At 45.9% G+C, this 13,758-nt stretch overlaps 1 protein-coding gene across 3 annotated transcripts; it reads right to left on the bottom strand.

Annotated features, from left to right (window-relative positions):
- Positions 1-1,324: 1,324 nt before the first annotated feature.
- On the bottom strand, positions 1,325-11,169 carry rrbp1b (ribosome binding protein 1b). 3 transcript variants are annotated; one of them, XM_079998993.1, is made up of 21 exons: positions 11,129-11,169; positions 10,780-10,891; positions 10,621-10,708; positions 8,996-9,637; positions 8,762-8,889; positions 8,438-8,671; positions 6,536-6,559; positions 6,318-6,470; positions 5,790-5,908; positions 5,201-5,342; positions 4,874-5,024; positions 4,687-4,778; positions 4,543-4,580; positions 4,144-4,428; positions 3,621-3,690; positions 3,184-3,224; positions 2,999-3,086; positions 2,616-2,708; positions 2,260-2,352; positions 2,082-2,159; positions 1,325-1,848 (listed from the first exon to the last, which is right to left on the bottom strand). In XM_079998993.1, exons 4-21 carry the CDS (start codon positions 9,612-9,614, stop codon positions 1,810-1,812), a joined length of 2,487 nt encoding a protein of 828 aa, XP_079855119.1. In that variant the 5' UTR covers positions 9,615-9,637; positions 10,621-10,708; positions 10,780-10,891; positions 11,129-11,169; the 3' UTR covers positions 1,325-1,809. The 3 variants fall into 3 exon arrangements, with proteins under 3 accessions (XP_079855119.1, XP_079855120.1, XP_079855121.1); XM_079998994.1 differs by lacking the exon at positions 11,129-11,169 and having other exon boundaries at positions 3,636-3,690; positions 10,621-10,912; XM_079998995.1 differs by lacking the exons at positions 6,536-6,559; positions 11,129-11,169 and having other exon boundaries at positions 10,621-10,912.
- Between the last annotated feature and the right edge of the window lie 2,589 nt (positions 11,170-13,758).

The following is a 13,758-nucleotide window of genomic DNA, read 5'->3' on the forward strand; positions in this document are numbered from 1 at the left end:
TTTAAGAATCAGCTTTGGCTCTTGCCTACCATACACGATCCGATGCTTTGGCCATCCACATATACCTGGGACTAGGTGTTCAGGAGCCCTGGCCACATTTTTGAAAATGTGTGGTTACGAGGATCGAACCCGCTATCGGATCTCGAGTTCAAAGCCGCTACCATTAAGCCAGGACTCCTAAATGAAAGTACTGCGTTTCCGCGGTATGCCTCTCAGTTCAACCAAGTCCACAAACAAAAATATAATAATTAACAATAGCGTTTTTCTCTTACTATGCATGTTGCTTAGTGGGACTTCTGGCATTCCTTGTCTTGAACAATCCTCTTCAAATGTGGCTTGAATTCCGTTGTTGCCACTCGAAGCAATTCTTTCACATGGGTGTCAGTCAGAACAGATCGATGCCTTGGTTTCACATGTTTTTGGGTAGAAAACACAGACTCGCAGACGTATGTTGACCCAAACATTGACAGTATCTTAAGCGCAGCCCGTTTGACATTGGGGCATTTTTCCATTGGCACACTTTTCCAGAACTCAATGGTCCCTTCCCTTAAAGCAGCTTTCAGTCGGTCCTCCTCCTGCAGCTCGCGAGTCGTGACACACACACACACACACACACACACACACACACACACACACACACACACACACACACACACACACACACACACACACACACACACACCCCTCCAGCCTTCACAGTTCTCCATCGGGGATGTCCGATACGCAACGCAATTCGCCGGCCGATCCATCTTATATGTTGACGACTAACCATGTCAATAGTGTTGAAAATAAACTTCCAAAGCTTTTTGAATCTTATTTGGTGTTTTATTAGTCCTAATGCCGCGTTAGACGCGTTCCAGGCGACTGGAACGCGTCTATACGTTGACTTTGTATGGAGGCGCTTTTGGTGTAAACGCGGCATTAGGACTAATAAAACAGGCGTTAATGGGACATGACTCCTGCTGCTGTCCGCTTTGAGTAAATGAGGAGGTGATCCGCGGTGGAAAACGAGTGATATATCATAGCGATTTTATAATCATAATAGGGAATGAATGGCCGCGCTTTTTTTTTTCTGAGTTTTTGACGCTTGTCATGTGAAAGCCCCTTAAGAGCCGCATGAAACCAGCCCAAGAGCCGCATGAGGCTCGCGAGCCGCGGGTTGGCCAGGCCTGGTCAACGTATGTACACGTATGTTCCTACTGGAACATACGTGTTCTCCTACTGGAACATACGTGTTCCCCTACTGGAACATACGTGTTCCCCTACTGGAACATACGTGTTCTCCTACTGGAACATACGTGTTCTCCTACTGGAACATACGTGTTCTCCTACTGGACGAGGTGTAGCAGTCATCAGTAAAATCAACCAGTGACGGTGAGTGTTTTAACCCTTTAATTTCCTGATCCTTTCCCTTCATATTTATCATAAATGTTCCCGTTCATTCCCTTCAGGACCGGGGTCTGGATCCAACAGGACCCGTCACTGGGGCCTCAGGTCTTGGGTTGGACCACACCCTTACATGGCATTACCATCAAGAACATGTGGAGAAGGCCTGGTATGAAAGCTTCCTGTTGGGCCGAGTGACGGACGGTCCAAACAGGAAGCTGCGTTTCTGGGGCGATGGAAACTCAGGGAGAGCGCCCTCTGCAGGTGTCTGGGTCCAACATGGCGTCCGGGCGACGAAGGAAGCACTTTGGTTCCCTTCCTCTTTGGCTCCAAATGCTGGGATTCACCAGGAAGCAGACAGGAAGTGCACGGAGTAGGCAGGAAGTGGAATGTTTCGGGTCGTGATTGGGAGGTGTGCCGCGTTCAGACGGAGGTTCCTTCGCCGGGAGCGACAGATGATTCCTGAAGAAGAGGAAACAGGAAGTTGGATGCGTTCTAACAGGAAGTTGAGCAGCCTATGAAGGAGCACCCATTCATCCAACCATCCTGATGGTTGGATGAATGGGTGGATGGTTAGATGGATGATGGATGAATGGGTGGATGGTTAGATGGTTAGATGGATGAATGGATGGATGAATGGGTTGATGGATGGATTGATGGATGAATGAGTAATGGAAAGATGGATGAGTGAATACCTGATCCAGCTCCTCTTGCTTCACAGACTCCAGCTGTTTCTCCAGCTGAGCTTCTAACAACAAGACCTGCTCTATAAGCTGCAGACAGACAGACAGGCAGACAGGAGAGAGTGAGACACAGATGGTTCATTGTCCGTCCGACAGGGTCTGACCCTGTCTGACCCTGTTTGACCCTCACCGCTTGCCGTTGTTCTTCAGCCTGAGACAGTTTGGATTTCCAGATCTGTTCCTCTTCTGCAGCATTCTGACGAAGCCTCTTCAGGGTTCCTTCCTGCAAAGACAGCATGTGACCCCGTTACACCAGGTGACCCCGTTACAACCAGGTGACCCCGTTACCACCATGTGACCCTGTTACACACACACACACACACACACACACACACACGCAGACAGACAGACGGACGGACAGACAGTGGTTGTGTTCGATGTAAGACAGTATTTAGTACTTGTTTCAGTTCAAGGTTTGAAAGGAGCTACGCTAGCTGATCCCATCCGCGGCCCTGCTTTGAGCTAACACAGTTAGCGTGCACTGACCAGAGCTCCTCGAACCTCCGACACACGCTGCTCACTGAGCTTCTCAGCGGCCGAGAGAGCTTCCATGGCCGCCCAGTTCTTCTCCCGCAGGTCCTGCAGAGACACACTGGTCAGACTCGGGGGCTCCCAGTGTTCCCAGTACACACTGGTTGTATTGAGAGTCTCCCAGTGTTCCCAGTACAGACTGGTTGTACTGGGGGGCTCACAGTGTTCCTGACTGGTTGTACTGGGGGGCTCCCAGTGTTCCTGACTGGTTGTACTGGGGGGCTCCCAGTGTTCCCAGTACACACTGGTTGTACTGGGGGGCTCCCAGTGTTCCCAGTACAGACTGGTTGTACTGGGAGGCTCCCAGTGTTCCCAGTACAGACTGGTTGGTCGCTCACGTTGCTCTTGCTCTTTGCTGCCTCCATCTCTTCTCGGACTCGCTGCAGTTCTTCCTCCAGACGGATCAGCTGAGAGTCTTCCTCCAGGCTTAGAACACACAGGAACAGTGAGACGGATACCTGTCAGATACCTGTCTCACTGCTTAGAGAGACAGACAGCAGTACCTGTCTTACAATTAACTCACCTTTCAAACGGCTGCTCAGACTCAGTCTCACTTCCAGAATCCTGAAAATACAGAGGGAGAAACATAGAACCATTGTTGTCACGGTAACCACTTCTCCTGGTTTCACAGACCCTGAATCACTCCGCTACATGCTACACGCTAAGTCTAAGTCTCAGGCTCGACTTCTTCTCTTCTTCTTCTGAGACAGAACAGAGAAACTACGATGCAGACTCGTCAGGTTTAACAACAGTTTAATTATGACGTCGTTCTCTTGGTTTTAACTCGCACTTGCTCTTCTCCTCCTTTAGCTCCTCCACCTGTCTGACTCTCTGCTGCAGCTCTTCCACCTGTCTGTCTCTCTGCTGCAGCTCCTCCGTTCTCCCGGTCTGACACACAGACACACCGCTTCAGTCTCGTGGACGCCCGCCTCCCCCCCTCATCTCTCCCCATCAACTCACTACGTTTGGACTCACTGTGGAGGGCGTCTGGGCTGCCGCTCCACCCGTCAGTCCTCCAGCCGCCGCCCCTCTGGGACGAAACAAACCATCAATACAAAACAAAATGTTGTGTGACCCCGTTACACCCGTTACGACCTTGTGACCCCGTTACACCCGTTACCACCCTGTGACCCCGTTACACCCGTTACCACCTTGTGACCCCGTTACACCTGTCACCACCCTGTGACCCCGTTACACCCGTTACACGTGGTGACCCGGTTACACCCGTTGCCACCCTGTGACAACGTTACACCCGTTACCACCCTGTGACAACGTTACACCCGTTACCACCCTGTGACCCCATTACACCCGTTACCACCCTGTGACCCCATTACACCCTGTGATCCCGTTACACTGGGTACCACCCTGTGACCCTGTTAGACTCTGTGCCACCCTGTGACCCCGTTACACCCGGTGACCTGGTGAATACAAAACTAAATGTTGTACAAATCCAAATACAAACTGAGCGACTGAAGAGATCCACCTGTTGGACTGCGACGCTCTGAGCTGCTGCACTTCCTGTTCCCACTGCATCACTTCCTGTTTCAGCTGCTGTGCTTCCTGTTTCAGCTGCTGCACTTCCTGTTCCCGCCATGTCACTTCCTGTTGCAGCTGCTGCTCTTCCTGTTCCCGCCGCGTCACTTCCTGTTTCAGCTGCTGCCCTTCCCGTTCCTGCCGCATCACTTCCTGTTTCAGTTGCTGCGCTTCCTGTTTCAGCTGCTGCACTTCCTGTTCCTGAGCGCTCGCCCGCTGTTCGCTCTCCTTCAGACTGAAACAGAATCTGGGCGTCAAACTGCTTCCTGGTTCCATGCTACCGCTAGTTAGCGTCTTTCTGCTCTAGTGTTTACATGATCATTTAGAAGAGCCTGCTGAGCGCTCGTACCGCATGTGAAGCTCTTCTTCTCTGTGAGACGTTTTAACCTGAAGGAAAGACACAAAAGTTCATCATCGAGTGGCTTCAAGACACCGTCAGGGTTGGACGTCTATTCCCTGAGTTGAGCAAGCCACTACCGCTGGGTTAGGGTACCTGGTGTTCCGGGGCGGGCAGGACGTGCTGTTCCAGCTGGACCTTGAGGTCCTGCAGCTCAGCCTGTGCACACGCCAATGAGTCACGCAGTTCTGAAACACACAAATGACATCACACTCGGTGTTAGGACGCTCGCTATGTGCTAGCGGCTACCCGCTGGCGCCCCCCGGAGGCCACGCCCGCTGACCCGCGATGCCGGCGGCGTCCCGCAGGGTCCTGGCGTCCTGCCGGACCAGTCGCTCCTGCAGCCCCGCGGCTTCGTCCTGGGACCCCTGCAGCTCCAGACGCAGCTCGTCCAGACGCTGCTGCTGCGCCCGCTCGCGCTCCACCTGGCTGCACTGAAATACAGCCACATGGCAACGTCACCACGGCAACGCCACCACCGCAAGATTGACGTCCTAAGACACGGCAATAACATGGATCCTCGACCTTTCACCTTCTGCACTTATTCAACATATTTTTGGCTGTTTATTCTTATGTGTATTGTTGTTATGATCGGGGGGCGGGGTCCTACCAGCAGCTCTGCCAGCTGCTGCTCAGCGGCGGCCATCTTGGATTCCATGTCCTTCCTGCGCTGCTCCTCGTCCTGATGCTGAGTCAGCTCACGCTTCAAACGCACACAGTCCGTCCGGAGCTTAGCCAGCTCAGTGTTCTGCCTGGGGAGGTAGTGTCATAGTACTAGTACACACTTTACTACTCACTGTACTACACACTACTAGATTCAAGATTCAAGATTTTTATTTGTCACATACATATACATACTTCCATACATATATGCAGTGAAATGTAATAAGAGACACTACTACACACTGTACTACACTCTGTACTACACAGTACAACACACTGTACTACACACTACTAGACACTACTACACACTGTACTACACAGTACAACACACTGTACTACACACTACTAGACATACTACACACTGTACTACATGCAGCAAGGAATAGATAGTAGACATTTCAATACGAACCAATCGTTCGTAGAGAAAGACAGGCAGGCAGCAAGACAGGCAGGCAGCAAGACAGGCAGGCAGCAAGACAGACAGGCAGACAGACAGGCAGGCAGGCAGGCAGGCAGGCAGGCAGGCAGGCATCTACCTGCTCTCCGCCTGGCTGCTGGCCTTGTTGAGCGCGTCCCTCAGGATGCCGTTCTCCTGCTGCAGCCTGCTCACCTGAGCGTTGGCTCCGTTCTCCAGCTGCTGCTGCAGGTTCCACATCTGTCCAGTTCACAGCAGCAGAACCCAGGAAACTCATTCCACCTTCTCCTCCACCCCACTCCATCTTCCCTTCCCTCCCCTCCTCTCTCTCTAGAAGATGTCCTGACACCACCTTCCCCTTCATCCCCCCACCCAACTCTCTCCACCTCCCTCCTCCACTCCAGACCAGACCCCTGGTGACGGAGCAGCTTAATGGCCCCGCTGCATTGACCTGTCTCACTCTGCTGGCGCTGCTTATTCCTACGGCTGGGACTGTGATTTCCAGTGGCTTTGATTGCGTGACTGAATGTAGTGACCTCATCAGTGACGTAATGTGATGTCATGATTGATATTGATTTTCCACCAAACTGGTCAGACCAGACTCACGGCTGTGATCATTCCAGAAAGCTCCCGCTCTGCGACCTCTGACCTTGAGCTGAAGCTGTTTGGTCTGGCTGACATGGTCCTGGGCGGAGGTGTCCATGCGGGCCTGTAGAGCGGCCGCCGCCTGCGACTTGGCGCCGAGCTCCGCCTTGGTACGCGACTCCAGCGCCGCCATCTTGGATCGCTCAGCGCTGAGCTCCTGTAGCAGAGGAAGCATGAGAGGTTGGAGCTGATCCAGGTCTGGACACGTCATGGTGGACAGACCTGGTGGAGCATCCGGAGCATCCACTGTGAAGAATAAAGACAACTTGATAACCAGTAAGAAAGAAGTTCCATGTTATGAGAAGAACTACTAGTTATTATGATAATAACTCTGTAGTTATTATCATAATAACTCGGTAGTTATTATGATAATAACTCGGTAGTTATTCTGATAATAATTTGGTAGTTATTATAATAACTCGGTAGTTATTATGATAATAACTCGGTAGTTATTCTGATAATAACTCGGTAGTTATTCTGATAATAATTTGGTAGTTATTATAATAACTCGGTAGTTATTATGATAATAACTCAGTAGTTATTATGATAATAATTCAGTAGTTATTATGATAATAATTCAGTAGTTATTATTATCATAACTTGGTAGTTATGATAATAATAACTCGGTAGTTATGATAATAACTCAATAGTTATTATGAGAATAACTCGGTAGTTATGATAATAACTTGGTAGCTATTATGATAATAACTTGGTAGTTATTATGATAATAACTCAGTAGTTATTATCATAATAATAACTTGGTAGTTATTATGATAATAACTCAGTAGTTATAACAATAACTCAATAGTTATTATGATTATAACTCGGTAGTTATTATGATTATAACTCGGTAGTTATTATGATTATAATAATTTGGTAGTTATTATGATAATAATTTGGTAGTTATTATGATAATAACTCTGTAGTTATTATGATCATAACTCGGTATTTATTATGATAATAACTCGGTAGTTATTATGATCATAATAACTTGGTAGTTATTATGATAATAATAACTTGGTAGTTATTATGATAATAACTCGGTAGTTATTATGATAATAACTCTGTAGTTATTATGATAACAACTCGGTAGTTGTAACTTGGTAGTTATTATGATAATAAATCAGTAGTTATTATGATAATAACTCTGTAGTTATTATGATCATAATTCGGTAGTTATTATGATAATAACTCGGTAGTTATGGTAATAAATCAGTAGTTATAATGATAACTCTGTAGTTATTATGCTAATAATTCAATAGTTATTATGCTAATAATTCAGTAGTTATTGTGATAATAACTCAGTTGTTATTATGCTAATAACTTGGTACTTGTGCTAATAATTCGGTAGTTATTATAATAATAGTTCAGTAGTTATTATGATAATAATTCAGTAGTTATGATAATAACTCGGTAGTTATTATGATAATAATTCAGTAGTTATAATGATAATAATAATTTGGTAGTTATTATAATAATAATTCAGTAGTTACTATGATAATAATTCAGTAGTTATTATGCTAATAACTTGGTAGTTATTATGCTAATAACTTGGTAGTTATGCTAATAATTCGGTAGTTATTATAATAATACTTCAGTAGTTACTATGATAATAATTCAGTAGTTATTATGATAATAACTCGGTAGTTATGCTAATAATTCGGTAGTTATTATGATAATAATTCAGTAGTTATTATGATATTAATAATATAGTAGTTATTATAATAATTCAGTAGTTATTATGATAATAATTTGGTAGTTATTATGATAATAATTTTGTAGTTATTATGATAATAATTCAGTAGTTATTATGATAACAATTCAGTAGTTATTATGATTATAATAATTTGGTAGTTATTATAATTTGGTAGTTATGATAATAATTCAGTAGTTATTATGATAATAATTCAGTTGTTATTATGATAATAATTCAGTAGTTATTATGATAATAAAAAATTGGTAGTTATGATAATAATTCAGTAGTCATTATGATAATAACTCGGTAGTTATATGATAATAACTCGGTAGTTATTATGATAATAATTCACTAGCTATTATGATAATAATTCAGTAGTTATTATGATTATAACTCAGTAGATCATGGTCCAGTCAAATCATCTTAACCTTGTTAAGTTCCTTCAAACGCTTCTTGGAGGCTGCAGCTTCTTCCTGCTCGCTGCCCAGCTGTTTCTCCTTCTCTCCCAGCTGTTTCTCCTTCTCTCCCAGCTGTTTCTCCTTCTCTCCCAGCTGTTTCTCCTTCTCTCCCAGCTGTTTCTCCTTCTCTCCCAGCTGTTTCTCCTTCTCTCCCAGCTGTTTCTCCTTCTCTCCCAGCTGTTTCTCCTTGGCCTTCTGGGATGCCTGCAAACAGGAAGGAGAATCATTCTTGTCATCCTCGGCAGCAGCAGCTCTCCAGTGTTTCACGTCATGTGCTTTGGGGGCGTGGCCTACCCGGCTGCCTCCGCCCTTGTTGCTGAGAAGCTGGAGGAGCTGGTCGCTTTCGTCCACGCTGAGCTTGGCGCCGCTCAAGGTGCAGAGCAGAGTCCTGAACGGCAGCAAGAGGGCGACGTCTGCAGGATCTGCAGGAACCACAACACCGTGAAGCAGCTACAGGTACCACTGCCACCGATGGTAACCTGTGCACCAGCTCCAAAATGGAGGATCGCAGGAGGTGAAGATACCGACCTGGTTCCGATTTGGGTTTCTTCTTCCTGGACGGGGCTTCGGTCTTGGGCTCCTCCACTGCGGCAGGAGGGGGGGCGCTGGAGACCGGGCTCACCTGAGAAACCTCCCTCACGGGGGGCGTGGCGGGCACAGGGGGCGTGGCGGGCACAGATGCTTCTTTAGCAGCAGCTTCTACCTGTGTCACCGGCTCCCCCTTTGCGGTCTTCTTCTTCTTCTTTTCTTTTGGGGAGGGCCCAGGGGAGGACTTCACAGCAGCAGGAGGAGGTGGCGGGGCAGCGACAGCAGGCTCCGGTACTTGGTCTGGTTTGACTAGGGGTTCTGGGGCGGCGGGGTCCTGCTGCGGGGCCGGCTCAGAGTTGGACCGCAGCTCCCCGGCGGCGTCCGGCCGCTCCTCCCTCCTCTTGGCTCTGCTCTTCCTCTCGGGGGCCTTGTCCTTCCTCTTTCTCTCGGCCAGCTGGGCGTGGCTCCTGTTCAACTGGCGGCGCTGCCGGTCCAGAGCTTCTTCGTAGGAGGTTTCCTTCATGGAGAAGCCGGAGACCAGCGCGATGCCGATGGCCGAGAACACCACGAAGCCTCCAAACACCATGACGCCCAGAGTCTGGGGGTCCGACACGTCCATGTCTGATGAGTTTGTCCCGTTGTCTGGAGGCAGAACACACATGAAACACAAACACAGTGTTCTGCCACTTGAGACATGAGAAAACATCCGGTTCTGTACTCATGGCTCGAAGGCTTCATGTCAAGTATCCACCTGAGGAAAGGTTTTACGACCCCACAGTAAAACGCCCCGCTGCCCATGGGCAAACAGAAAAACAGCGTCAGGAAATATCAAGTCAATCATCGACGAGTTTAAACTGCAGAGTTTGCTCTGAAGGACTAATTTATCACGCAACACATTTAAACATAAAAAGGAAATCCCACAAGTGAAAAGATCTGAACAAAAAAATCCAGACTAAACAAATACATGGATCAGTAATATAGATGTATTCCATATTTCTCTCTGCTTGTGAAATACTTTCAGATGGTTTTGTTCGTGCAAATATTAAAGGCAGACAGCCCCACGCTGCAGCAGCTGCAGAAACACAAGGTTTGAACAAAGTCGAGTCTTCAAATGGCTCCACAGTTTAGAGGACACTGCTGACCTGCTCACCTGCAGACCTTTTCCTGTCTGGTAGTAATCATCACCTCTGCCGCTGGCATCACATCATCATATCACTAACCCTACATGTCAACGCTAACGCTAGCTGGTGGCGCCATACTAATTATAAAACTAGTCTGACTAGTTATTTAGCTAGACATGCCAGTTATGAATGAGTCATACTAGTTAAATAACGAGTCATACTAACGAGTCATACTAGTTAAATAACAAGTCATACTAGTTAAATAACGAGTCATACTAGTTAAATAACTAGTATGACTCATTCATAACTGGTATGTCTAGTTGAATAACTAGTCAGACTAGTTTTAAAAGCTAACTTAGTAGTTACTAGATAAACTAGTATGTTATGGTTTTGCTTTGTGTTCAGTCTGACCTGCTTCCTGTCAAGAGGTTATTGATCATTATTATTATTTTTATGATTATTATCTATTATTTTCACGTCTTTATGCTTTTATTTGCTGGTTACCTGGTGAATGACCCCTTGTGACCTCAAGCCGTACGACGTGTCTCAGAGCAGTTAACCCTTTGTGCTCAGACCCTGGAGAATCTGAGGACTGGTCCAGAAAAACACAACTTTATTAACGACGAATAGCGTCACCATTTGAAGCCAAGGCCTTGAAGACACCTGGATGAGGACACCTGGATGAGGACACCTGGATGAGGACACCTGGATGAGGACACCTGGATGAAGACACCTGGATGAAGACACCTGGATGAAGACACCTGGATGAAGACACCTGGATGAAGACACCTGGATGAAGACAGGTGCTGAGCTCCACTTTCAACCAACTGCTCCAGTTTATCATCACAACACGCAGAAGAAGAACTCAGAGCAAAGTTATTCACAAGTTGCGTCCAGAAACACAGAATCACTACTCAGAGCGTATTCCTTGTTAGAAACTATGAACTGCTCCTGTTTTTCTGGGTTTTTTATCCCGTTTCCTGGAGCTTTTAGGCAGAAAAGTGTCTCTTACCGGAGCTGAGCCGCGGTGAGTCGTGGCACTTTCTGTGGAGCGGCAGCTGGCGACACAGCTGCTTCCTGATTAGACCAGAGAGATGGCACTCAGAGATGAGGACCAATCGGTAGAGGGCAGGGGAGGGGCTTAACATCAGACCGACAGAGAGTCTTAAATAGATGGATGGATAGACAGACAGGCAGGCAAGCAGGCAGATAAATAGATGGATAGACAGACAGACAGACAGATAGAAGGATAGACAGACAGAAAGGCAGACAGATAAATAAATGGATAGACAGACAGACGGACAGACAGGTAAATAGATGACAGATAGACAGACAGACAAATAGATAGATAGATAGACAGACGGACAGACAGACAGACAGATAGATGGATAAATAGATGATAGGTAGACAGACAGACAGATAGATGATAGATAGATAGATAGACAGACAGACAGACAGATAAATAGATGGATAGACGGATAGACAGACAGAAAGGCAGACTGACGAACAGACAGACAGAAAGGCAGACAGATAAATAAATGGATAGACAGACAGATGGACAGACAGGTAAATAGATGACAGATAGACAAACAGACAGATAGATAGATAGACAGACAGACAGACAGACAGATAGATGGATAAATAGATGATAGGTAGACAGACAGACAGATAGATGATAGATAGATAGATAGACAGACAGACAGACAGATAAATAGATGGATAGACAGACAGACAGACAGAAAGGCAGACAGACAGAAAGGCAGACAGATAAATAAATGGATAGACAGACAGATGGACAGACAGGTAAATAGATGACAGACAGACAGATAGATGGATAAATAGATGATAGGTAGACAGACAGACAGATAGATGATAGATAGATAGATAGACAGACAGACAGACAGATAAATAGATGGATAGACAGACAGACAGATAAACGGATAGACAGACAGAAAGGCAGACAGACGAACAGACAGACAGAAAGGCAGACAGATAAATAAATGGATAGACAGACAGATGGACAGACAGGTAAATAGATGACAGATAGACAAACAGACAGATAGATAGATAGATGGATAGATGGATAGATGGATAAATAGATGATAGGTAGACAGACAGATAGATGATAGATAGATAGATAGATAGATGGACAGACAGATAAATAGATGATAGATAGACAGATAGATAGACAGATGGATAAATAGATGATAGGTAGACAGACAGATAGATAGATGGATGGATAGACAGACAGATACGGGTTCTGAGCTCGATGTGTCTTGGGTGCTGTCCACTTGTGATCAGATCACCAAGACGCATGTCAATGCCAGGTGTTCAAGGTGTTCCAGATGGGGCCTTTGTTCCAAAGATGTTTTTGAGCAGATGAGGAAACATACAATTCCGAGGATCTCAAGAGTAAATGTTATAACTGATTCACTGTTATATTTTTTACAGTTTAATGGACGTGACGCTTCACACCTACTCTGTAATCGCACCTGTCGGTGTGATCTTCCCCCCGTGGCCATGGGATGAACTGCATCTGTGACATTTACCATGTTCCAATAATGAGTTTACAACTTCCAATAGATTTATTGAAAGTAAATATGGTGACATCCAACGTTAATAATACCTAATGTTGGAAACATCTTTTTTTTTTAAACGTGACTTATTCACTTAGTTTTAAGCCCAGTTCCAATAAAAAAGTTGACTGACGTCACTTCCTGTTGTAGTGTCAGACCCAAACTTGTCACATGAGTCAGAACATGTGAAGCACCAAGACCCTCGACTGGAGCTGTGACTCCAAAGGAATGAATGGACTTCCTGTTTGTTCTTGGCGTTTGTCATATTCAGTGTAAAGCGACTTCAGATGAAAAGTTGATTGGTGGAAGTCAACCCCCCAAGCTATTTCAATAAAAACATCTTAAGAGGCCAAGTTACATGTGAACATAGGAGCCTTCTTTCATATCACCTTCACTGTTCTTGCCTCCATTGAACTTGTGAGTTTTTGGAGAGTTTCTGTTGAATATCTTTGCAGGATGTCAGAACAGCCTCCCAGAGCTGCTGTTTTGATGCCAACTGCCTCCACCCTCAGATATTTTGCTTGAGGATGCTCCAAAGGTTCTCAATAGGGTGGAGGTCAGGGGAGGATGGGGGCCACGCCATAGTTTCTCTCCTTTTATGCCCATAGCAGCCAATGACACAGAGGTATTCTTTGCAGCATGAGATGGTGCATTGTCAGGCATGAAGATGGTTTTGCTATGGAAGGCCCGGTTCTTCTTTTTGTACTATGGAAGAAAGTGCTCAATCACAAACTCTTGTATTCTTGGGCTTGTATTCAGGCTTGTATTCGGGCTTATATTCGGGCTTGTATTCAGGGTTATATTCGGGCTTGTATTCGGGCTTGTATTTGGGCTTGTATTCAGAGTTTTATTCGGGCTTGTATTCGGGCTTGTATTCAGGGTTATATTCAGAGTTATATTTGGGCTTGTATTCGGGTTTGTATTCAGGCTTGTATTCAGGCTTGTATTCTGGCTTGTATTCAGGGTTGTATTCTGGCTTGTATTCAGAGTTGTATTCGGGCTTGTATTCAGGGTTGTATTCTGGCTTGTATTTGGGCTTGTAATGGGAATGGTAGCTCAGGAGGTA

The sequence above is a fragment of the Zeus faber genome (genome assembly GCF_960531495.2).
Source record: "Zeus faber genome assembly, chromosome: 4".
NCBI lineage: Eukaryota > Metazoa > Chordata > Actinopteri > Zeiformes > Zeidae > Zeus > Zeus faber.

Excerpts from the sequence above, each read along its gene's own strand:
- rrbp1b (XM_079998993.1), bottom strand. The coding sequence starts at position 9,614 with ATGGACGTGTCGGACCCCCAGACTCTGGGCGTCATGGTGTTTGGAGGC. Across the intron at positions 8,890-8,995 it reads GAAACCCAAATCGGAACCAG|ATCCTGCAGACGTCGCCCTC; the intron begins GTCGGTATCTTC and ends TGGTTCCTGCAG. Across the intron at positions 2,353-2,615 it reads CGGAGGTTCGAGGAGCTCTG|GAAGGAACCCTGAAGAGGCT; the intron begins GTCAGTGCACGC and ends CTGTCTTTGCAG.